The sequence below is a fragment of the Anabrus simplex genome, chromosome 1, assembly GCF_040414725.1.
Source record: "Anabrus simplex isolate iqAnaSimp1 chromosome 1, ASM4041472v1, whole genome shotgun sequence".
NCBI lineage: Eukaryota > Metazoa > Arthropoda > Insecta > Orthoptera > Tettigoniidae > Anabrus > Anabrus simplex.
The window spans coordinates 224,320,259-224,346,817 of record NC_090265.1 but is presented as its reverse complement, the minus strand read 5'-3'; the positions used below and the strand labels follow the sequence as shown (position 1 = coordinate 224,346,817).

General features: G+C 37.0%; 1 protein-coding gene across 1 annotated transcript; it reads right to left on the bottom strand.

Annotated features, from left to right (window-relative positions):
* Positions 1-11,274: 11,274 nt before the first annotated feature.
* On the bottom strand, positions 11,275-18,795 carry LOC136885978 (potential E3 ubiquitin-protein ligase ariadne-2). The gene has a single exon (XM_067158688.2). The coding sequence runs from the start codon at positions 18,187-18,189 to the stop codon at positions 16,762-16,764; it is 1,428 nt and encodes a 475-aa protein (XP_067014789.2). The 5' UTR covers positions 18,190-18,795; the 3' UTR covers positions 11,275-16,761.
* Positions 18,796-26,559: the final 7,764 nt, after the last annotated feature.

Genomic DNA, 26,559 nt, shown 5'->3' with positions numbered 1-26,559 from the left:
AAATGTATTTACCCCGCCCAGATAATTAAAAGAAGGCATTTCTTTATGTTTGAAGGAGATTCCAAACACCAATGTTCATGTCTATTACCTTCAGTTTTGAGATATAAGTATCCCCATAAAAATAATTAACTTTTTTCACTTCCTTTCACACTCCACCGGGCGAGTTGGCTGTGTGCGTAGAGGTGCGTGGCTGTGAGCTCGCATCCAGGATATAGTAGGTTAGAATCCCACTATCGGCAGACCTTAATTAAGGCCACGGCCGCTTCCTTCCAACTCCTAGGCCTTTCCTATCCCATCGTCGCCATAAGACTTATCTGTGTCGGTGCGATGTAAAGCCCCTAGCAAAAAAAAAAAACCTTTCACACTCCCCCCCCCGCCTAAGTGAATTTTCCGGCAAAAAAAACCTTATTTCTTTAATAGTAAAGGATCTTCTAAATACCAATTATCACGACTCTAATGTCTTCAGTTTTTGATTTTTGTGTCCTCATGAAAGGAATTCAACTCCTTTTCACTCCTGCCCCCAAGATGGTTTCCCCCCCTAAAACGCGTTTGTCTTTGTTTTTAAAGGAGATCCAGATACCCATTTTCACTTCTGTAACAACTTTAGTTTTTATTAGATGTATGTATTCTCATACAATTAAGTCAATTAATTTTTCAATTCTTTCACACACACACACACACACACCCCCCCATTGGATTTTCCGAGAATACGTGTTTCTTTACTTTTAAAGCAGATTCCAAATTTCACATCTGTAACATATTCATTTTTGAGATATCAGTATACTAATTAAAATAATTCAACACCATTTTCAGTCACTTTTACCGCCCTCCCCCCGCTCCACCCAAGTGGTATTTCCGAAAACTAAAAATACACGTTTCGTTATTTTTAATAGAGATAAAAAATACCATCTTTCACTTGTGTAATATGTTAAGTTTTTTGAGATATACGGTACAAATTCTCATTTTAAAATTTCACATCTTTTTAGTTCCCCTTAAGTGGAGTTTCCAGAAACAAATCACCTATGTTTCTTTACATTACAGGAGATTGCAAATACCCACTTTTTACGTCTGTAACATTTTATGTTTCTCAGATATTCTGTAGATATAATCTTTCAAAAAATTCACCCCGATTTGTCACTCCCGTTTAACCGCCATTAATTGGATTTTCCAAAAACAAAAAATACGAATTTCTTTATTTTTAAAGGATATCCCATATACAAAATTTCAGTTTTGTAATATCTACAGTTTCTGAGATATATGTATCCTCATTAAAGGCATTCAATCCATTATTCACCCTTTTACACCCCCCCCCCCCTATTGGGATTACAGAAAACAAAAAAAATACGTGTTCCTTTATTTTTAAAGGAGATTCTAAATACCAATTTTTACATCTGTAAACTTTTAAAGTTTTAAGATGTAGACGCACTCATTTTCAAATTTCACCCCCCTTTAACCCCCATTATTTGGATTTTCCAAAAATGAAAAAATACCTGTTTCTTTACTTTTAAAGTAGATCCCAAATACCAATTTTCAGGTCTGTAAAATCTTAAGGATCTGAAACATAAGTAGCCACATTAAAGGCATTCAACCCCTTTTTCACCCTTTTCCACCCTTCCTATTGGGATTTTCCAAACAAAAAATACATGTTTCTTTATTTTTAAAGGAGATTCTAAATACCAATCTTTACATTTATAAACTTTAAAAGTTTTGAGATAATAGACACACTCATTTTAAAAATTCACCCCCCTTTCACCCTCCCATTTTCCAAAAACAAAAAAGTTTCTTTATTTTTAATAGAGATCAAAAGTACCAATTTTCAGGTCTGTAATATCTTCAGTTTCTAAGATATAAGTACCGGTATCCTGATTAAAGGCATTCAACCCATTTTTCACCCCTCCTATTGGGATTTTCTGAAAACAAAAAAATATGTATTTCCTTATTTTTAAAGAAAATTCTAAATACCAATTTTTACATCTGTAAACTTCTAAAGTTTTGAGATACAGAAGCACTCATTTTTAAATTTCACCCCTCTTTTCACCCCCTTAGCAATGGAATATCCAAAAATCCTCTCTTAGCGAGCACGTACATCTTAATATGAATATATCTCCAAAATTTCATTTCTTTACGTCCAGTAGTTTTGGCTCGGCGATGATGAATCAGTCAGTCAGTCAGTCAGTCAGTCAGGACAAGTTATTTTATATATATAGATAAAACAACACAAAACTTAAAATAAATACTGGCTGCAATAACATGCTTAAATATATTTTTTCTTTGTGTAATCATTTTTAAGGGAATGACTCATTCCCTTCATTCCATGGAATAACCGCCCCTGGTCTATCCATATCAGTTTTCAGATTCTGTAACCACGGGCACTGCGTGGTATGTAGGCGCCCAAAGCAAGGCTTAAATTGGCGCCCCCCACCCCCAGTAAAACTCGTAATTTTTTTCGTTCCAGTTTTGGTTCGGGGGGATGATACTCTAGCTCTATGGACCGCCATGTTGCGGACTGGAGAAACAGGCAGCTATTATAAATAACAGCATCACAGACCACCCACCCTCCATTACATATTTGATATACATATACTAAGATTTGATTTATTTATATACAAAATACAGTCTTTGATCTTTCATTATTTGTTCTTGTTTTTGGTGCTCTTTTTGTTGTCTATATACAAACTTCAAACATTGAAAGGCATTTGCGTGGCTTTTGCATGAGCAAATATTGTCAGAATTACTCTAAAGTCTAAGTTTTCTGCAGTGTCATTTTCTATTGCTAGAATGGCGAGAGAGTTCAGCCTTTCCTGTGCTACTGTAGAGCGCAAATAAGTTTTATACGCTTAAGCTTACGAAATCTTTGTTCGGCACTAGCAACTGTCACAGGTATTGTTAGTAACACTCTTAATGTGACCCCACAAGTTTGTAAACAAATCTTTACTGTTTGTGTTTTTGAGCATACGCAATACTTCTTTTGGTGTGACTGTGTTCTTTCGATGATCCAAAATCGAACTTGCATGTAAAAGTTCAAGATACAGTTCAATGCCGTTGATTTCAGACACTTTGGCTGTTTTGTCAGTTAAATGTCTTTCAAGGTCCAAACAACTTTGTTTTAGATCTTATTTTCCTAGAAGTTGAGCAACATTACCCAAAAATCTCCACAATTGTTGGTGTTCTTTCAATGCAGTTGACCTCCTCTTAAGTGAGTTCAAAACTGTATCCACTAATGGATAAAATACTCCTCACATAAAGGTTTTTTCAGGCGAGGATTGCACTTCCTCAGAAGACTCATACAAAAAAATGTGTTTTCGTTTACAAAGCCTTTTCTCGGGAAAAACAGGTTCGATACCAAGTTCAGCAGTTATTCCTTTAGCGGAGATTACTGCATCCATATATCGATTCTCTCTAAATCTGTTTAAAAACTCCAAACACTTATTGAACTTTTCACAACAGTCACTGATGACTGACTACCACTTCCCCTTGAATATTTTTACTTATCAAATTAACTTCAAAAAGAATGTCATTCCACAAGATCAAAGTTACGATGAAGGAAAAGTCTTCCATCTGATTAGTCAAAGACTGAGCTTCAGAGGCTGTTTAGGGGTCATCAATATTGTCACCTAACTCAACCAATACATCCCTAACTTCCGTTTATTGGTACCTAACAGCCTGAACAGCACTTTTGCGAGATTCTCAGCGCATTTCACACACTTGATTTAAAGTAAGTGCTTTAGTATGGTTGCTTATTACATACCAGCGCTTCGTTGAACGAGAGAAGATGGTAACGAGGCGTTGTGAAATACCAAATAAAGCTGTAGACTTAACTGATGATTTTGCCCCATCAGCAATTACTAGGTTTAGGCTATGGCACTCACAAGGAATGAACACAGCCAAAGGGAAGTTTGGCCAGTACACCGGCTTGAACTCCTTTATGTACACCTGCCATGCTGGCGCCGTTATCATAGCCTTGATCATGACAGTTTGTCAAGTTAAAACCACACTTTTCAATTTTTTTGAACAGCAAGTCAGCGAGAGCTTCTCCTGTAGTTTCTTTGGCAACTCGATAGGCTATAACGCTTTCTTCTACTTTGATCTTCCCATCCTGTGACGTAGTGAATCGTTAATGAAACTTGCTCATTGTGACTTGTGAGTGGAGTACAATCAAGGATAACGGAAAAATATCTGGCTTCCTTTATTTTCGTCAAGATACTTTGTTTTACTGAGTGATCTAGTAGAGTTATTTGCTCGTTTTGTATTGATAAACTTAATAAATTAAATTGTGTTTCTTTGTTAGTTATAGGGTACGTCTTAGTGTTCCATTACTACATTCTTAAATTTTCATAAAAGTTGCACAAGTCCAAGAAAGTTTCCATTAATTTTTTTTGTGAAAACTTTGGAAGATAACTCACGAAAAGCCATATTGTGCTCTGCTAGATATAATTTCCACTAACCGTCGCAATATTTCTTCTGAACCCTGACTCTCAGTTTCAATTTGCTTCATGATGTGCTGGATGATTGATGTGTCTCCTTTAATTCATTTTCTGGTTCAAACCATGTAGCCATACTTTTGAAATGGTCTGGTGACAACTCATGGGATTTTAAACAGTCTGCCAAATTTTTTCCAGTTGTTAAAACTAATTGCTTGACCAAAATGTGACTTTGATGAGGAATTAAACAATCTACAACAGAAACAATAGACATAATCTGACTTTTGTGAAAAAATCAAAAATTGCTTTGATATTTTTTCTCCATTTTACAAAATACTATTACCAAAATTGGTTTGAAAAGTGCCTATTTTCATAATTTTTTGTGTAATCAAGGTCTTCTTTAGAGTATTTAGTCAGCCCTTTCAAAACAAACTCATCAGGCTGAATGTGTATAATATGTGCTGGCTAAGTTGCAGGATCTAAATTAATCACCGGTACCTGCTCCAATTTGGAAATAAATTCAATTTCTATTTTGGTGTCTGTTGACAGTTCTATCACTCTTTTATTGCCATTATCACGATCACTGTGGTCACTATCGTTTGTAACAGTATCATCAGTAGGGGAAGGTACAGGTACAAATTCAGCGTCTTTGGCCTCTTGACTGCTACTTTGTGAGGAAGAACTACAGTTAGGTGCAGACGTACTGGTCTCAGCCGTGGCAACATTTTGTGTTATATTAGTTTAAAAAAATAGTTTTGGCACTTAATAAAGCCTCATTCAATAACTCACTTTCCTTGTACAACTTTCTCCTTTGCACCCCCGACACCTTTTTCGACTTAATGCTTGAGTTTTCCACTAATCACTATCACTATGCACTTCACAACAACATCGTTCAGTATTCATAAAGCTCGTAACGCACGGAAGAATAAACTATTAGCAATTGGCATAAACAGCGATGGCGTGTCTATATCAATGTCACTATAAAACCAAGTAACCAAGACAAGTGTAAACTGTGCCCCACGCGCACTACGGGTGGGGAGGGGTGTTGATATCGACTCGCCGGTGCCAATGAGCCACGATCCTACTCCCACCCTCAACCTGCTGCCACAGTGGACAGTGCTGCTCAATACACACAGTTACTACAGTGCATTACGTATATAGATAATTTGTGCGCACTCGGCCATGCATCCATTGTATTATTGTATAACACAGAGACCAATACAGTCGTCTATAGAATTATACTACAAACGAATAAAATATATTTCATTTTTACCCATGGCGGCGCTCCCCGCAATCACGGTGCCCAAGGAGACCGCCTCGGTTGCCCCACCCACGCGACGGCCCTGTCTCTAACCTACCACAATGATTCAGAGTTCTAACATTCCATGCTACAGCTCTCAGAATGTCAGTATCTGCCTTTCTGATGATTGTCCCTTCTCGTGTAGTCCCCACCTGGAGATCCGAGTGGGGAACTATTTTACCTCCTAAATATTTTATCCAGGAAGAAGCCATCATCAGTACATCATTCATAGAGAGAGAGCTGCATGCCCTCGGAAGTTAGTTACAGTTGTAGTTTCCTGTTGCTTTCAGCCATGTAGCAGTACCAACACAGCTAAGCCATGTTGAGTATTATTACAAGACCATATCAGTCAATCATTTAGACTGCCACCCTTGCAATTTCCAAAAGGCTGCTACCCCACTTTCAATTATCCATTTGTTAGTCTGGTCTCTCGACAGATACCCATCTGATATAGTTGAACCTACGGCTCGACTACCTGCTCGATTGGGACATGCAAGCCTCCCCACCACAGCAAGGTCACGTGGTTCACAGGGGAGGTTTCATATATACAGGGTGAAGCAAAATTCGTGCACTTGCGCGTCGCAGCGCGACTCCTCACGTGCCACATGGTTTGAGGCGTATGTTTTTTATTTCGTACATGTAGTCCAGGTGGTATGGTATCTGGCATCTTAATCATCAACAGCAATTGCAGCATGTCCTCTAGAAACTATTTGCACTTACATACTACGATCCTAGAAATGCACGAACATTCTTCATCACCACTTCACCCACTTCATCTACTAGATGCGTTACAACGTGTTCAGCGTTACTAAATTTTGTAAATGTAAGATACATGTGACCTAAGAAACGGTGTCTTACTGTATTACAGTATGTAATGTCCGATGGAAATGAGCAAATAAAAAAGTGCGCCTCAACCCAGGATCGAACCCTCGACCTCCTGCATGCTAACCCAAAACTTTATCCACTGCATCAACTGTACAACACGACTAGTAGGTGCTGACAGAGGTAGTTACCCTACATGTGGTTACAGTGTTGCCAGATTGCCACTCTTCAACATTCTTTTTCTGCCAGATATACTCGCAGGACGAACTTTTGTGAGAGACATTTTTTTATTGCTGGCATGTGAGGAGTCACGCTGCGACGCCCGAGTCATGAATTTTGCTTCACCCTGTATAAATGAGATTAAGAAACATTTTACTTTTATATATAAATGAGATTAAGAAAATAAAATGTCATATTTTGTTCAAAATAAAATGATATAGACATTTGAATTCTGGAGTGAAGAAGCATCCATTGATGTAAAGAAGGCCAATATTCTTACACTTCTAAAGCATTTGCAGGCTGTCAAAAGTTTTGACCAAGTTCAAAAATGAAAATAAAGGTTTGGAAACCACATAAAACATCCAAATTAACTGATACAAAATTATATTCCATGTATAACAGAGGCATTATGCAACCAGTAATGTGTATATGTTTAAAGCCTTTAAGCTGTACAAAAGTGGTGATGTTACTTTTTCTATTGTTAAAGCTTATAGAGGGAAGGATCTTATAAAGAAGAAACCTTGAAGATGTTGCTAAAATAATTCATTATGTTCTTAATGACCATAAAGTGTTTGAACAACAGATATTAATAATAATAATTATTATTATTATTATTTTACATCCCACTAACTTATTTTGACTTTTTGGAGATGCTAATGTGCCAGAATTTTGTCCTGCAGGAGTTCTTTTATGTGGCAGTAAATCTACCAACACAAGGCTGACTTATTTGGGCAACTTCAAATACCACTGGACTGAATCACGATCAAGCCTGTCAAGTTGATCAGAAGACCAGCACCTAAACAGTCTAAGCCATTCAACCTGGCTAACTAGGCATGGAAACAGTGATTAATGTTACAAGTTTTTTTTTTATTATTATTATAATAGACTTTTGATATGAAAACATTTTTCTTTAACTCAACCTGTTAGCATCCAGAAATAATGTTTTCCATCTTATACATACTCACAATCTTTTGAAACAAGAATTTATTTTATAAGATATTAACTGATACTATATGGTATCACTGGGCACTTGCACTACTACCATTATACAAGGTATAATGAAGCATTAATATCGTACCAATCTCTTGATAGCTTAACAAGTATGGTATTTAGTAATACGTGTTACAAACAAGCCTATATTGCATTTACACACCTGCAACACCCATCTTTTGTATTTTTCTTAATTTTTAACTTCAAAAATAGGGAAGGGTATAAGAGGTAAAAATTTCACATAATGTAAATTACGTTGGCATGGTTTAAGAAAAAAAAGAGCATCCAGCATCTTTAAAATCAACATACAAATTAGGTAAGTTATATTTAAATCTCTATGCAAAAAATGATATTAGCACCCTTAAACAGTTTTGTAACAGCCCCCCTCCATCACCACAGCCGACTGGTCACATGACCAGTGGCGTGGCGCCTCACAGCATTCATGGTTTCATAGTTATGCAGTGTCCATAGTCTTGCGAGAAAGCAGCGAGATTCAATCACTTTGTCAATATAATCTGATGGAAGCCGCTGGCACAATGATGTTTTCCACAAACATAGTCCATTGTGGCACACAGAGTTCTGACCAACCTCAACTGGTGTTAAAATCTCTCCGTGCAATTTAAAGTGCTTTAAATGGCATCATTTCATAATTTACAGCACTGCCATTGTCTCTTGCTTCCCTAACCCATTCCAGAACTAATATCCACATTTTTGTATTTTCCTTTCTTCAAGCTGCATAAGAAATTAGATTTTTTTTTTTGCTCCCAATAATTTATCTCTCTGATTATGTCAATATCAAAACATATCGCTGCACTTTTCATTGGTGACTTGCCATCCATTCTCAGTCCACTTTCTGCAGCATGTCGTAAAATTTTCTCTCTTTCACTCCTGCTTATGTACTGGATGCTTCCTAATTACACACGACATGCTGCCGCGTAGGATGTGGAGCTCAGAAGCTGGAAGGGCATTGAAAAATGTAGGGTAAAGACACAGAGTAGCCAAAGCTAAGGCCAATGCACAGGTGGTGCAGAAGCATGGGTTTTACCATTAACTGAAACATTGCACTTGCTGTGATTTGTTGCGATTTTTTCAGATTCAATTTTTTCTGATTATTTTGTTCTTGATAATAGTCTAAAATTAAGGGGGAGGGGGGTTATAGGAGAGTAAATACGGTATTGCACTTTATACACACATTGTTCTACCGAATGACTTGCACCCTCACTGACATGTCATGTAATACAGTTACCAACAAAGTGATTTGAGTCAAAACCTGGCAGTGTATTTTGAGCAACACTTGCTTTCCGAGCGAATATTTATGGAACACCACAGAGTCTTAAATACATTTGAACAACTCTCTTCGGGAGCGAAGTTGCAACATACCCTTGTGAGTGTTGCGGTAAAGGAACCATGCATTCATAATGGCCGTATTCAAAAGCCAAGCGAGAATGAGCCAAAAGCATATTTTTTTTTTTTTTTTTTTTGGTTTCATGAATACCAACATGGTATTGGCCAATACCCTGGTCAATAATGTCTGCTCCTCCTATACTGGGATTATATTTTGCAATAACCATAATATTCTCTTCTGGGAATACCTCTTCATGCTTCTTACTGTAGCCATTCCAGTACTGTTAAATGGAACAGTGACAATAGCATTATCCTTCCATCGTACAAAATCAATAATATTGTTGCGTTCAATAGTATGTTGAAACTTTCCGCAGGGCTTGTAGGAGTAATATTCCTTGTCCACATGATGCACAACTTTGGTATGAGATTTTCTCTTATGGTAGCACTATATCCTAAGTGCCTGAGATAACTGAATAAATTTATTCCTGTGAATTTTTTATGGAATATATTTAGTAAGTAGTTCATCCAGCATGAGCACTAATGGAAATGGACCTTTACCAAAAATGTTATCTTAACTGCTGTTACTACACAGGTTTTTGCTTTGATACGAATCTATAAAAAATCCATTTGTGTTTAGACACCATATTTTTTAGACAAACCTTACAGGTTTGACATGTATAAATTGTTTACAACTGGGGTGTCCATAGTACCTAATCATTGATTCATCATACAGCAATGATGCAATAGGAATAAAATTGGTAAAACATTCCTTCTTTATTCTGTCCATCAGTGGTTGCATATTTCACATAGTCTTAATATTTCGGCCAACACTTACTCTCCGAGGAAATATATGTGGGACACCAGAGTCGTAAATACACTTGAACAATTCCTTTCTCGAAGTCAAGTTGCAATGTACCCTTGTGACTGTTGTGGTACAGGAACCAAGCATTAAGTTTTCCACTTTGTTGTCCGCACAACAAAAAATAAATTTCTTGTCACTGAAGAGTTGACTAGCACACCATTAACATCTTCATTAGTTTCCCAGTACATCCTCTTTGAAGATAAGGATTGTACCCACTTAGGATCAAAATAGTAATGAAGCATCATAGTTTTGATATGATTATTTCAGGGTTTGTTTCATTTTGGTACTGTGCATAAAACACTCTTCTGCAAGGTATTCTACGGTTTTATCATCAAAAAGCAATTCAAACAAATCAATACAGGAACAACAGAAAAGTTTGTGTAGTCAGGAGAGGGGAAATGGTCTAAGTCACCATCAATCCATTTATAAATAGCTGGGTTGGCTAATCTTTCCAGAATCCAATTCGGAGCTTGTTTTTCAAATTATTATTATTGTTGTTGCTGCTGTTGATTTTTCTCTGTAGTTTGCATTGATGGCGAGAAGGTACATGAGGAAATTTCATGGGGGTTCATAATCTCCAATACATTCGCTGTTTGCTAAGTATATTTCAGCTGCAGCATGCATCTAATATCCAGTTAGATTTTAAGCTATTCCTACCTCATCTTCATCTGTATCAACATTAGCATTCAACGGTTCAATAAATATACCTTCAGTCTGATATCCTAACTCATAGTCAGTCTGCTTCTAATGTATCCATTACTTCTGATAAGGCACAATAGACTATAGTTGCGGCCACCAAATTAGGTGGCTCAGAGAAATTACACTGTTGCCAAGGTTATGTAGCAACTGGCGAACGAATGTCTAATTGAACACATCATTATGGAGTGCGAGGCAGTTTATTCTCTCCCATGTTCCTGATGTTACCTTGTAAAATGTTTGCAAAAATTGTACTATAAGCATCAGGAAAGTCTGCTGATTTCAGCGGTATAACTATTTTCCACATAAACTAATTAAAATAATTATTACGATTAAAAACTTGAACAAGTAAATTTAAATCTATAAAATGATGTATTGAAATTTTCATAAAGTGGCCAAATTTTTCTTTCTTCAGCCAATAAAATGTCTGCGGGAAAAATGTATAGAACTGTCTAATTTAAATTTTTTTATCTGAAACATATCTCCATGTGTCTTTTAATTTTCCTCGAAAATGACCCGGAAAGTGGCCATACAAATGTCGCTAGCTGATGTTCGGGTGGCACACACCAGCACAGGACACAGGACATGGTAAGTACTTTCAAGATTATACGTTAATCTGTATCAGTTTTATTAAAATATTTATTTTATGGTTTACAATACAACTTTAAATACTTGAATACTATATATCGGACTGCATAATACAGAAAAGAGAACTATCTACTTTAAAGAATATGTGACCTGGCGCAGACTGCCTTCGACTAGACAGCACTGCAGTCAGAGTTGCCAATCTATGCTCAGAGGTAAGAGACTCTCAACCATCTGTCGCTTCACCGTTCCCACAACTGACAACAGCGTAGTTTTCCTCACCCACCTAATTCAGTGGCTGGAGGTTATAATAAAAAATAATTTAACCAAATACATTTACCACATGTGTAGTCTTTGAACATACATTATAAAAATTAGGTGTAATATTAAAAAAAAAAAGATCAATGGCTTGATATTGTAAACGCCCAGTGATACCATATGGTATCATGCACTTAAGAATGCTGCTGAATTGTCGCAATTGACACTGTTGAAATTTAAATGTTATACGAGGTTCCTCTGATTCACTGTCGACAGTTGTACCGATTAGAAAAAAAATACAGGAAACATGGGCAATATCATACTCCTGAGAATCACATATGAATTTGCGTGAATGTTCCAGCCAACAAACCACTCATAAGTGTTGGAACCTTCCTCAGGTGCATGCGTCATCTCAAGCAAAAGAATGTATGAACTGCCAATGAAATCCCTCCTTGTATCAGCTCAGTTAAATTACTGTTTTTGGATACCATATGGTATTAATGGGCACTAATGGGTTAATGAATCTTTTAATTTAACCAAAAGACAAGAAAAATTACTATTACATTATGAACCATGTGTTCTTGAATAAACATAGAAATCCATACTGTACAACAAGTACTACAGACTGTTTAGCACAGTTTTTCATGAGTCAATGAAAGGAAAGATTCCAACAGTATTTGCTCTCTGTTCATAGAATATAAGGATTTTTTAAAATATGTACCCTGTTAGCTTAGTTAAAATTCTTTGGATTCACTTTCTAATGGTAAGTTTTTATATCTGGTACTTAGTGTTATTGTTTAGTTCTTTAATTTTTCTGAAAGTAATACTATATGGAATCTTTTCCTTTTTTACATACATTATTTTAGTCAAATATTTCATTAGTCCAAGCATTCATCAAATTATTACATCCTTATAATACAAATAACAATTTTATTATACAATGCCACAGCCAACAAAATTTTGAACTGTGTTAAAACAGAACAGAGCAATAAATCACCTTGTAGCACATTTATTAGTGAAATTTGTGATTATGTATATACTATCAGTAATGGAATCTACAGGCTGTCTTAAATGAAAAGCTATTTCCACTGCTTGAAATAGATTTCATGATTGAAGGCCCGTGTTGACAGTGCTTAATAATAAATAAATGCTTAATATTGAAAAGGTGGAATTTCTCTGAAATATTTGGAAACTGTTCATTTTTCTTTTTCATTAATAGAATCAATCAAAACAACTCCATTACTTGAATCACTGTCACTAGACCATATATTAACAACTAGTTTGCTCACTACAAACTAGTACAGATACTGCCAATCTTCAGGGGGTTGTAGCAATATTTCTTTTCCTATTCTGTGTTTTTATAACCTCCTCCTTAAAACATACCAAGTAGTCTCTCCTTTTCTTAAAACTACCGAAGTACAGCAATATTAATGTAATTCATGTGATTAGTATTTTGAGAAAAATATTCACTGTGAAACTAGTGAAACTGACCATTAATGTTGCATTACGTTTTTCTGCTTGTGATTTGGGAAAAACTTAAGTAAAACCAACTAGAATTACTATCGTGGGAAACTTAGTATTAATAGTCCATGAGTTTTGAGAAACAGGTCCCAGGTTGTTCCAACAAACCAAAGATTTTCAACAGAAGATGAAGACCTTTCCTTCCTACTAGACCACGATAAGTGTTATTACATGCAATGTAGAGTGCACTCATAATAAACAAGGAATACAGATATGCTGGACAAAATATTTATTTTCCTATTGTATGTTCTTATTACCTTCTTCACTAAACATACCACACAGTATCTTTAAAAAAAAAGTAATTTTGGTTCTGAATGTGGTTCCTTAACATGCCAGTAAATCTCTTAAATATATCTTACTCTTAAATGTCAACCAACTGTACTGAGAATCAATTCTGACAGACAAGTTTAGTACTTAAATAATTATGGGTATGCTACACAGCCAGCCTTCGATTTAAGGCAGGGCTTCCCCAAGTACAGCCTGAGGGCCACATCAAGTCCACTAAGGCTTTATCTGTTGCCTACCTGAAGTGAAATTATTTTATTTTATTTTTAGTTTAATTTCTAGTAGTCATAATACATGGTTTCAGTGAGGCTCAAAGGCAAGCATGCATTCCCTTCAAATATAAGACCAGATAGTGCCTGGAATAATAGAAAGGATTTCTACATCCTTGAAGCAGAAGATAGCAAAAACAGACAGTACATAATTATTGCGACAAGGACGGCATCACTAGTAAGTCATTCATCCCTTATGTAGTGCTATCCACAAGTTTTTCACTACCTTGTGCCTCCACTCACCATCAATGTTTCTTTGGTTCTCAGTGATCTTACATTTAGGGAAGATATTTAGCAGGCATTTTTACACTGATAACACCAGACTTTAAAAGATTCTAAATACACCATGTACACTAATTTAAAAGCATTAGGTAAAATCTCTTTTTATCACTGATGTCCCATAAAATTTTACATTTTACATAATTTTCTTATTAAGCTGTACATGTAGCCCATAACCAATTTCTGAAGTCAATTACTGGCCTTGCATGTAAAAATATTTGGTCAGCCCTGATTTAAGAACCGAGGAGTGGGGTGAAATTAATCATTCTCAATCTGTTATAACCTGCAACTTCTATATTAATGGAGATAATAAAGTCAATAAAATATTCTCTTACTAAGCTCAGATAGTAGAACATCATATGTGGTGCATAATTTTTCATGATATTTTTATGATTGTAAAAATTAAAAATATATCATTGATCAATTTCACCCATAGTGTGGTGTCAGATTGATCAGCTTCCATGAATAGCATTGATGTAGAGAAGTGGCTCTCATATATGAACAGTTTCACCCCCAGCCAATTCTACCAAGTAGTTTTCTAGTAATGGTTCGTTGAATTTAAGGGGGTGAGATTGATCAAATTAGATTCTCTTAATCATCTTTATCATTATCGTCATTTAAACTACTAGCCCGATTGGATGGGATTTCTTCTTCATCCTCGGACTCATCTGATTGTCCTAAGCAGGTGATACTCCTTCCAGGAATCATTTTCAATTGCCTGTTTCTGCGTAGGGTATTATTTTCCTTATATCGCTGTTCTTTCAAAAACTCTGTCAATGAATTATTGATATTCTCTTCCATGTTAGGGTCAGTACTGTAAGGGAGTTTGCTAACTTCTCAGCATCCAATGGGTTGCCTGTTGCCCTAAAACCAGCCTGTAGGTTCTTCTTTATTGCTGACTGGCATTCTTCATCATTCTTTTGATGGACACTATCCATTTTCTCAAGAGTTTCCCTTACAAGCTGTGGAAACTGTGGCTTAGGAAGCCCGTCTGATCTCTGTTCCTAAGCTTTCATACAGATGGTGTATTATGCCACGCTAGTTTCATGGGCCAAAAGAAAGCCACATCTAAAGGCTGGCATATATTTGTGGAATTAGGTGGTAAGCAAACAAACAAGATGTTTTCATTGCATGACTGCAGAACATCTGGAGAAAAGTGGAAAGACAGCTTATCTCCCAGAAGCAGTTTCTTCCCTGGCAAACGCTTTGCATGAGGTAGAATTGTATCAGACCAGTCACAGAATGTCCTGTTGTATCTCGCTCCTCTAGAACAGCATGGTGCATCACAACACGGTTGGCCTCTTGGTCAATTTCCCACCCAAGTACTGTAAAGCCTTATGCACGGTTTGCCGAGATGTTTGTTGCAAGTCTTTTGCCTGCTTCGTCCTTGTGTCTGCCGAGCAAACCCCTGACTCAGTCTGGTCCTGGAAGATTGTTTTTAAATTTTGAGGCCTGTTTATCATTCTTATTTGAATAATATTGGAAAAACATCCTCATATCGAAAGAATCTGGTGGAAAACCCCAGTCTGCACACCTTATGACAGCTTTTATAAGGCTTTTTTCTCCTCTAACCTAAACATAGTTTGTCTGCCATGTTTCTTATTATTGAGGGTGCCGTAACTGAGTTTATGCTTCTCAGCAGCTTTTCTCAGAGACTCGTCTTGTACAGCAGCAATGATCTGTCCTTCAGAGAAATTGCCATACGTCCTACTGCCAGGCTTCTTTTTATATACCCTTCCCATTGTGATGCCTAGTATTTAAAAACATCTTAATTATTAATTAATTAAACAATAACAAACTTTTAAAACGGGTAGGAAACAGTTAAGCTTAAAAGTGATCAATGTCACCTCATCAAGTTTGAAGGTCAATATCTCCCTCAGGAATGAATATTTAAGAAATAAAAAATCATTAACTAATAACCCATAAATAGCAGTAACAGATAACTATGATGGTAATCCTGTGTTTCTATAACTTTAAGACTCAACTTTCTTATTATTTATAGTACAGAAATAGGTGATTATCAGGAACCATTTTCACATGCTTCCAAACGCATTGCACTATTTTGTACACACCCTGTATTTATAGTTCACCAACTTCAAAATCTGAACTCTTTGCTAACATAAAAATAAGAAAATTCCCTAAAATCACTTAGGCTGCACAGAACAAAATTTAAAGTGAAATGTTTTGATCAATCTCACCCCTTAGGATCAATGTCACCCCACTCCACATATAAGTGGAGGAAAGTAGAAATATTCTACTGAAATTGTTCTGCAAGGTCCAGAATGGACGCATTTTAAAATGGAGAGTATCACAAAGAACTTCTATATGTAACAGTATAGATTTGCAGTAATTTTACACTTATTAAAAAATCTGAGCCAAATGAAAATTCTTAACAAGAAGCTCACATTCTTGAAACACTGTGCGGTACATCATCTTTATCTAGCAGGACAGGCTACAATCAATTTTACTTTCTTTGCTTGAAATCACTGGAACTTGTTAATATTTTTCCCAAAGAAGTAAATGAGTTAATATTTTTCCCAAAGAAGTCAATTATTAAGTTGTAAAGAATCTCTTGTACTGTTCATTCACATCACAAGACTAATCTCCATATACATTTTGTCTTTACTGTAACACATTACCACCATCTCATACAAACTTTTTAACAATGAAATTCTGAAAGATGGTTAAGGATTTTTTATACAATCTTTTCTTACAAAATTTAAAAAACTTGCAAAATTTACAATGAAAGAAAGGGACAAATAAGCCAGCAATAGTTAGTTTTTATGTTCACACAGCAAAGATAGAACTCTTGGATAGACAGGAGTCACTTCCCTTTAATGAGGTCCTAATTTAACACCTGAAATTTAACTAACACAAATCAATTATATAGAGTGAAATGGTCCTATGTTATCAAAATTGTAAGAAATCCTTAAGAAGTGTTACTCTCCTCTTCTCAGCAATATCCATCTGATTCTCTAAGTCACTTCGATCTGTTGTTTCTGCTCGCTCTATTTTCCAAGACAAGTTCTCAATCTCTGCCTCCAGCTGAGCTTGTTGGTATTCAAAAAGTTCCTTACATGGTCCTGGTTCCATATAATAGGCATATGGATAGGTGAATTGCAATGTGTAGCGACATTTAGCAAGGAGGGCAGAAGCATCTAACAAGTACTGCCAATCAATCCATGTCCCCGAACTATTCATAATCTTCTTGTTAATATGTAATTTAATTTTCAATAAAGTTTGTTCCTCTAACTTCAAACTCTTTGAGTGATTTTCCCACCTCTCATAGTAGTGCAAATATCTCTTTAATGCCTCTTTAGCTTGCACATTCATAGACTTCTGGGCAATATTAGGATTTTCTTTGTACCGAGAACATTCATAATATTCTGAACCATGAGACTTCCAGTCTCCCATACACATCCAGCAGAATTCATGGCTACAATGATAACACTGCATATGATTGCATCCACCCTTCTTCTCGATGGAAATTTGACACTGGGGACAACTTTTAGTGAAAGCTTTGAGGTAATTTGCAGTTTCACTATCATCTGCACATTTAATTAACCATTTTCTGATAGTGTCACAATCTGTTGGAGCATGATAATCCATTCCACACTTAAAACAAAAACTTGTTCTACAATGGTTACATGTAACACGTTTAGCCTTTGGTTCTTTCGCACGAACAACTACTTGACAGTTGGGTCCTGGACAGAATCTGAGTTCAGGATGTGTTCTCACATAGTCTCTGAAGGCAAACTGCTGATACTTTTCCCGTAAATTTGATCGACGTAAAAGTCCCAATACAAAATCCTCTGGAGCAAGTACTGCACAATTATGAGCCATGCAACAAATACCTGTTGATGCTCCTTGAATGATCTTAACTTCAAAATGCATGCCCCAACAATCCTTACAAAAGGGATGACCACATGCTAAACTTCTAAATACATCACTGCTCTGAAATGTTAAACAAACAGGACAACACTGTTCTTGAGAGTCATCTGAACAATGTGAAGGATTAACTTTTGAAAGAGCCAGAAGTTTACTTGAATCATCTTCATATTTTTCAACTATTTCTTGAATATTCCACGAATGGGCATGTAAAAATACTTTTGCCAAAGAAGGAGTAATCTGCAGGTTATTACTTAAGGTTTCCACAGATTCATTTAAAAGTCGTTCTACTTCTTCAACAGTAAGGCATTCAAATACAAAATATTCTGGGTCAGTCTTGTTGGGATCACTCTGTTCAATATCACTGCCTCCTTCAATGTTATAATAATCACTATATCCATAGTCTTCTTCAGAGCTACCTGTATCTGATTCACAATCATTTCTAGACATTGTGCCTAAATAGACTACTTGTTAGCTTCAGTTAGGCCTGATATGAAGATTACATTGAGGATCACGTTTCAATTAAGTTATGACTAACCATATGTAACAACCACTTTCAATACAAGAAACAGCTGTTAAACTACCCTGGCACTTCTATAAACAACAAATACACTGCCGTTAAATGTGTGAACAACTAGCACGTCAAATCTCTCTTCACTGTGTCACCACTTTATTACACAAAAAGGCAGCCTCTAGTATCAATAAAGCACCATAGTTAGAGAGTTCTAAGATCTTCTACTACGAACTTTCTCCTGAACAATTATTCCATACCAGGGTATTACTGTTCATTCGGCCAATATCGGTGTTGCTGATTTATTCTTTCTTACCACTGAGACTTATAAAACCATGTGAATTCTGGAGGCTAACATTTTTGTAACTTCTGCAACTTCTTGCTCTCTGTTCCATCTTTCCCGAGCATAAAACACATCCATTACAGTAATCTTCAAAACAGTCTATAAGATGTCTAATACGGTTTTCAACACTGGCCTGAACTTCAAGCAAACACCGAAAATTCGTGCACAACTGACGTAAAATGTATTTTGCCACGTGAATGAGATTCCGATCGAAGACTAACACTGCGCATGCCACCTGCTGCCACTTGAGAAAAAACAAACTCGTACGAAAACTCCGCAGGAGATTCATATAATACGAATTAATCATTAATGTAATTCAGTTCAGATAGTTTGTTTCTTAGTACCATAATAAGTTTGTTTACATAATTAACCAGAACGATATATAGCTAAATCTGAACGTAATTTGATGTGTAGCCTACGCCGTATTGTCTGTCACCCATCATAGATAAGTGACCACGCAGTAGTAGGACTGGCCGAGTGCGACGTTCAATCATACGCCTACACAGCATTACAATAGACTGTAGAGTTAATAACAGTGTTCTAACGAAAATATTGTTGTTCACTTATACGCTTAAACAATATTGCAATAGAATTAATCATACTCTAACAAAAATATTGATTAACGTGATTTTGTTCGAAGTGTGTGTTTTGCAAACTTTTCGGCGAAAGCCAGTGAAATCGCCAATGTAAATGAGCTATTCAGACTTTAAAATGAGTTATCTGCAATTCAGGTATCGAAATGAAATTCACTATTCTGATTATGAATGGTATATACTGTACCGTATCCATGTACCGTAATAATATTTCTATCTATTGCATCGATAGGTTGTCGAGTCTGCCAAGATTGATTTATTTATCGTATGAATTTTAGTGCCGGAAGTGTCCGAGGATATGTTCGGCTCTTCTAGTGCGGGTCTTTTCATTTGACGTCAATGGGCGACCTGCGTGTCTGGATGTGGGTTGATGAGGTTGGTACAGAGTGAAGTCTGGTGTCGGTACATAGCCTACTCCTGTCGAACAACACCAAGGGATCTGCTCAAAGCTTTACATCTCCATCCGACAGACTAATCGCCATCAACAGAGTCACATGCCCTCATTTCATATAATAATAATAATAATAATAATAATAATAATAATAATAATAATAATGGCGTATGGCCTCCGGCGAGGCGTGGTGCAGGTCTTTTTCTAGTAGACGGCCTATTAGGCGACCTGCATGTCTGTGAAGATTAGGGCCCTACCTAGGATGATTTCTAATGTTGAATACGCCACACACACCCAGTCCCCGAGCCATTGGAATTAACCAATTAAGGTTAAAATCCCCGACCCGGCCGGGAATCAAACCCGGAACCGTCTGAACCGAAGGCCAGTACCCTGACCATTCAGCCAACTATGTCGGACCTCATATGAACACTGCGGAGAGGTTAGACACACAATCTAGTTATTAGAAATTGTATACCACCACCTCTCCTACCCTGGCAGCCAACATTGTGATGGTGAAAATTTTTGTGATCTCCTGAAGTGGTGAAATGTAACTGGCAGTACATGAGAACTGAAGTGTGCTGGTAAGGAGATCTTGGAAATTTGTAATTTATATTGCCACTTCCTTATGGGAAATATAAATAGGTTTCAGGAGCAAAATTATGTACCAAACTATGATTATTTTATTTGGCTTATGGATTTATACTGAGAATAATGATTTGCTTGACATGTCGAAGATCTGCATCAGAGTCCTGCACTGCGGCCCAGCCCATGAGCTGCTTCGGCAATACACGGCAATGGGCTTTAGAAGCCTCAAACATAAGACGCCCATGACGTCATCACAGGGTCAGTCTGGGCAGCACTATGTCGTTTGTCCACGGTGAGCTAAGGACATCACTGCGATAGTGCTATGGGCTGACTGCTGTACTGAGTGTCAGTGGAGTGCATTGCATTACCGATCAATCAATACTGATCTGCATTTAGGGCAGTCGCCCAGGTGGCAGATTTCCTATCTGTTGCTTTCCTAGCCTTTTCCTAAATGATTTCAAAGAAATTGGAAATTTACTGAACGTCTCCCTTGGTAAGTTATTCCAATCCCTAACTCCCCTTCCTATCACTGAATATTTGCCCCAGTTTGTCCTCTTGAATTCCAACTTTACCTTCATACTGTGATCTTTCCTACTTTTATAAACGCCACTCAAACTTATTTGTCTACTAATGTCATTCCACGCCATCTCTCCGCTGACAGCTCGGAACATACCACTTATAATACCAATATAAATGGTCCGTTATTGGACATTATAAATTTTCCAGCCAACTCATTCCTGGTTGCCAGTGTTTCGCCCTCGTGTGCTAGGCTAGGCACATCAGTTGGTACCTAGCACACCTACCAAGACGCTGGCAAGTGCATACCGGGGAGGCCACTGCGTAGGCTAATTGTAGCCACCGGCAGTGCCAATGCACTATGAGACACATTGTCTCATTATCAAAAATTGATGCCTGCTTGGCCATCAGATGATTAGATGTTAATTCCCATAGGGAATCTGAAATATTTGTTCCGAATGAGTAAATTTATAATACCAATATAAATGGTACCAACTGATGAGCCTAGCCTAGCACACGAGGGCGAAACGCTGGCAACCAGGAATGAGTTGGCTGGAAAATTTATAATGTCCAATAACGGACCATTTATATTGGTATTATAAATTAACTCATTCGGAACAAATATTTCAGATTCCCTATGGGAATTAACATCTAATGACATACCACTTAGTCGAGCAGCTCTTCTTCTTTCTCTCAGTTCTTCCCAACCCAAACTTTGCAACATTTTTGTAACGTTACTCTTTTGTCAGAAATCACCCAGAAAAAATCGAGCTGCTTTTCTTTGGATTTTTTCCAGTTCTTGAATCAGGTAATCCTGGTTACGGTCCCCTTACACTGGAACCATACTCTAGGTGGGGTCTTACCAGAGACTTATATGCCCTCTCCTTTACATCCTTACTACAACCCCTAAACAGCCTCATAGCCATGTGCAGAGATCTGTACCCTTTATTTACAATCCCATTTATGTGATTACCCCAATGAAGATCTTTCCTTATATTAACACCTAGATACTTACAATGATCCCCAAAAGGAACTTTCACCCCATCAACGCAGTAATTAAAACTGAGAGGACTTTTCCTATTTGTCAATCTCACAACCTGACTTTTAACCCCATTTATCAACATACCATTGCCTGCTGTTCATCTCACAACATTTTTGAGGTCACGTTGGAGTTACTCACAATCTTGTAACTTATTTATCACTCTATAGAGAATAACATCATCCGCAAAAATCCTTACCTCCGATTCCACTCCTTTACTTATATCATTTATATATATAAGAAAACATAAAGGTCCGATAATACTGCCTTGAGGAATTCCCCTCTTAATTATTACAGGGTCAGATAAAGCTTCACCTACTCTAATTCTCTGAGATCTATTTTCTAGAAATATAGCAACCCATTCCGTCACTCTTTTGTCTAGTCCAATTGCACTTATTTTTGGCAGTAGTCTCCCACGATCCACCCTATCAAATGCTTTAGACATGTCAATCGCGATACTGTCCATTTGACCTCCAGAATCCAAGATATCTGCTATATCTTGCTGGAATCCTACAAGTTGAGCTTCAGTGGAATAACCTTTCCTAAAACCGAACTGCCTTCTATCGAACCAGTTATTAATTTCACAAACATGTCTAATATAATCAGAAAGAATGCCTTCCCAAAGCTTACATACAATGCATGTCAAACTTACTGGCCTGTAATTTTCAGCTTTATGTCTATCACCCTTTCCTTTATACACAGGGGCTACAATAGCAACTCTCCATTCATCCGGTATAGCTCCTCCGACCAAACAATAATCAAATATATGGTACTATATCCCAACCCATTGTCTTTAGTATATCCCCAGAAATCTGATCAATTCTAGCCGCTTTTCTAGTTTGCAACTTTTGTATCTTATTGTAAATGTCATTGTTATCATATGTAAATTTTATTACTTCTTTGGCCTTAGTCTCCTCCTCTATCTCGATATTATCCTTGTAACCAACAATCTTTACATACTGCTGACTGAATACTTCTTCCTTTTGAAGATCCTCACATACACACTCCCTTTGTTCATTAATTATTCCTGGAATGTCCTTCTTGGAACCTGTTTCTGCCTTAAAATACCTAAACATACCCTTCCATTTTTCACTAAAATTTGTATGACTGCCAGTTATGCTTGCCATCATATTATCCTTAGCTGCCTTCATTGCTAGATTCAATTTTCTAGTAAGTTCGTTCAGTTTCTCCTTACTTCCACAGCCATTTCTAACTATTTCTTTCCAGTCTGCACCTCCTTCTTAGTCTCTTTATTTCTCTATTATAATAAGGTGGGTCTTTACCATTCCTTACCACCCTTAATGGTACAAACCTGTTTTCGCATTCCTCAACAATTTCTTTAAACCCATCCCAGAGTCTGTTTACATTTATATTTACCGTTTTCCACCGATCATAATTATTTTTTAGAAACTGCCTCATGCCTGCTTTATCAGCCAGATGGTACTGCCTAATAGTCCTACTTTTAAGACTTTCCTTTCTATCACATTTATTTTTAACTACCACAAAAACAGCTTCATGATCACTAATACCATCTATTACTTCAGTTTCCCTATAGAGCTCATCTGGTTTTATCAGCACCACATCCAAGATATTTTCCCCTCTGGTTGGTTCCATCACTTTCTGAATCAGCTGTCCTTCCCATATTAACTTATTTGTCATTTGTTGGTCATGCTTCCTGTCTTCGCATTTCCTTCTCAATTGACATCTGGCAAATTCAGATCTCCCGCTACAATCACATATCTTTCCATGTCGTTTCCCACATAGCTGACTATCCTATCAAATAATTCCGAATCCGCGTCAGTGCTACCCTTTCCCGATCTGTACACTCCAAATATATCAAGTTGCCTATTATCTTTAGAAATGAGCCTTACACCTAGACTTTCATGTGTCTCATCTTTAACTTTTTCGTAGCTTACAAATTCTTCTTTCACCAGAATGAACACTCCCCCCTCCCACCCTTCCTATCCTATCTCTACGATACACACTCCAGTGCCGTGAGAAAATTTCTGCATCCATTATATCATTTCTCAGCCATGATTCAACTCCTATTACAATATCTGGTAAATATATATCTATTAAATTACTTAATTCTATTCCTTTCTTTACAATTGCGTTTGCTGTGATTTTCTATTTGACTTCTCCATCTATCCTGTTTCGGAAATGAATGCGTACTGTAGCATCAGAAGAAAAGAATCCTTGGCAAGGAAACGTGAAGTAAAGGAAAAACTAGAAACTGGACAATACAAGATCCGAACATTAAAATTCCTATTTGGTTGGTATTCAAGCCTGTAGTTGACAGTGATGGGAAAGGCATTCATTTTGTGTACTGAAAGATCTGAACAAGGCGTGTATGAATGACGAACATTTCAATCTTCCCAGGTCATCCATCACACTCCTCGACTATGCTATAATTTTCCAAAGTACCGTAATGAATGTGTTTGCTTTGTGGGCTGACGTTGAAGATAGTCCTATTCTAACAGATGAGGTGAAAGGAGATTTTAACCAAAATTGTGCAATGGAAGAATACCGTATATAGCATCCTATTGGAGGACAGATGGACAAAACGTTCCAAAACTTCACCAGATCACCAAGAAAGTACTATGTATGCAAGCATCAAGATCAGCTTCAGAGATAAATTTCAATTCAGTGGGCTTCATTCTCAACGCATGGTGGTCTCTTCTGCACCTAGACAATGTTGTTGATCTTTTTATTTACAGTAATTCCACCACCATTAATCAATGACCAATAAACTATGCATATCAACTAATTAAAAGCCATGTTCAGGTTTTTCATGTCTTTGTACTTTGTATTTTAGTTCATTTTGAGTTAAACATGAGAAATGCTCCTTGAATATGCACCCCCTGTGGGTAGAGGCAGTAGAATAATACCCATGGTATCCCTCGCCTGTTGTAAGAGGTGATTAAAAGGGCCCCAGTGTCTCAAATTGGGAGTGCGGATTGGCAACAACTGGGCCCATAGCCGAGTCCTGATATTGCTTCCACTTTTGGCAGGCTCCTCACTTTCATCCTGTCCGACCTCCCATGGCCAACTCTTGTTCTTTTCTGACCCCATCGGTATTAAGGCATCCAAGGCCTAGGGAGTCTTTCATTTTCACGCCATTCATGGCCCTTGCCTTTCTTTGGCCGATATCTTCATTTTACGAAGTGTCGAATTCCTTCGCTTTTTTCTCTCTGTTTAGCGTTAATGAAGGATGGTTGCCCAGTTGTACTTCCTCTTAAAACAAAATAATCATTGCCACTACCCTGAATATGCTTCGTGTTATTTAAATTCTTTTTCAGTTAACTTGATGCCAATTGCAGACGAATATAGAGTTTCTAATGTATTATTATTATTATTATTATTATTATTATTATTATTATTATTATTATTTCAGAGCAGGAGGTATCTTTATCGTTTTATTTCAAACTGTCATTAGCGTATGGGAATTCGTATAGCGAGTGATCCGAATAGAAGTGTGAAATGAACATTTTGTTGTACGCGGCACACACGTTATTGCGAGGAAGAAGTCAAAGTAGATTACTGAGCCCACCCAGTGCAGTGGGCTAAGTGGGACCAGTGCTGTGGGCCAGTAAGCGACCACGTCAGAAGAGGGCGACACTGCACGGCTTGGACTGCCGGAGTCCATGGGTATACAAGTGCTGCGCAGTGGGCCTCACTGCAGGACTCTGATCTGCATCGTTGGAAGAAATTATGACTGTGTTCAACTTAAAAGAATTTCAGAGAGTTCCTCTAAATTTAAAATCCTAAAAGATACTTATGGTCTATAGCTTAGCCAGTGAAATTATTTTGCATTTGATCTCTTCCTTCTGGTATAAAATCTAATTAGCAGGTTAATATTTAAAAAACACAGAGAGATATACAAAGTACTTAAAATGTTGCCAGTATGAGCTCCATAGCAACTCTCCATCAAGTTAGTTACCAGCACTTGACTTAAATTTTCAGGACAACTGCCACTAGTTAATAATTTTTCATGGCATCATGGAAAAAATTGGGACAAAAAATAGTTTATAAGTCATATTCTATATCAACTTTTGCCATAAGATATTCCTGTAAAATCAACTGTAAGAGAGATACATCAAGTTTTAGGCTCCCTTTGAAGCCATGAGGCTGCCTCTCTCTTGAGTCTCAGAAATGGCATTAAATGACCATATTGGAAGTGTAGGCCTCCTATATTCCAGGAAGTAAGGTGCTCATTGGAACTACGAATATTCTGCATTTCAGCTGCAGAATGATAATTATTACCGTATTTTTTTGGATCATAAGAAATTTTTTACCAAAAAAAAAAAAAAAACAACCCCTACTTAAATAAGGCTGTGTCTTATTGTTCGAAGGTTTATCATATTTAGACACTGAGTATACACGTTTGCTACACCAAGGCTCTAAACATTCCTTACAATACTAGCAGTCAATCCCTTTTATTACTGCAGTTAAGAAACAGCAGCTACAGTATACCTGCATTTGTCTGACAGTCGCCAGGGAATTCCTAACAGGACGGCTCACAATCCGTTACCCACCAAACTCCTTATCGTACGAGGCAAACACAAAGAGCTGCAACTAACTACTGTTATAGGTTGGTAACCTTCGAGTAAGGGTACAAAGAACTTCTTTCATTTTGTAATCAGTAGCAAGTTCCAGTAGTGACAATTTACAGTACACAATGTTAGTTGTACAGATGATTTTTTACAACAAAGCGTTTAAATTAAAAGTTGATGCTTATTGTTTAAAGAGGCCTAACATCTAAGGCATCAGCCCCTAATGGTGCAAAATGAGACGAAATGTAATGACAGTTTAAAAGTCCAAAACTCATCCACTGACCAGAAT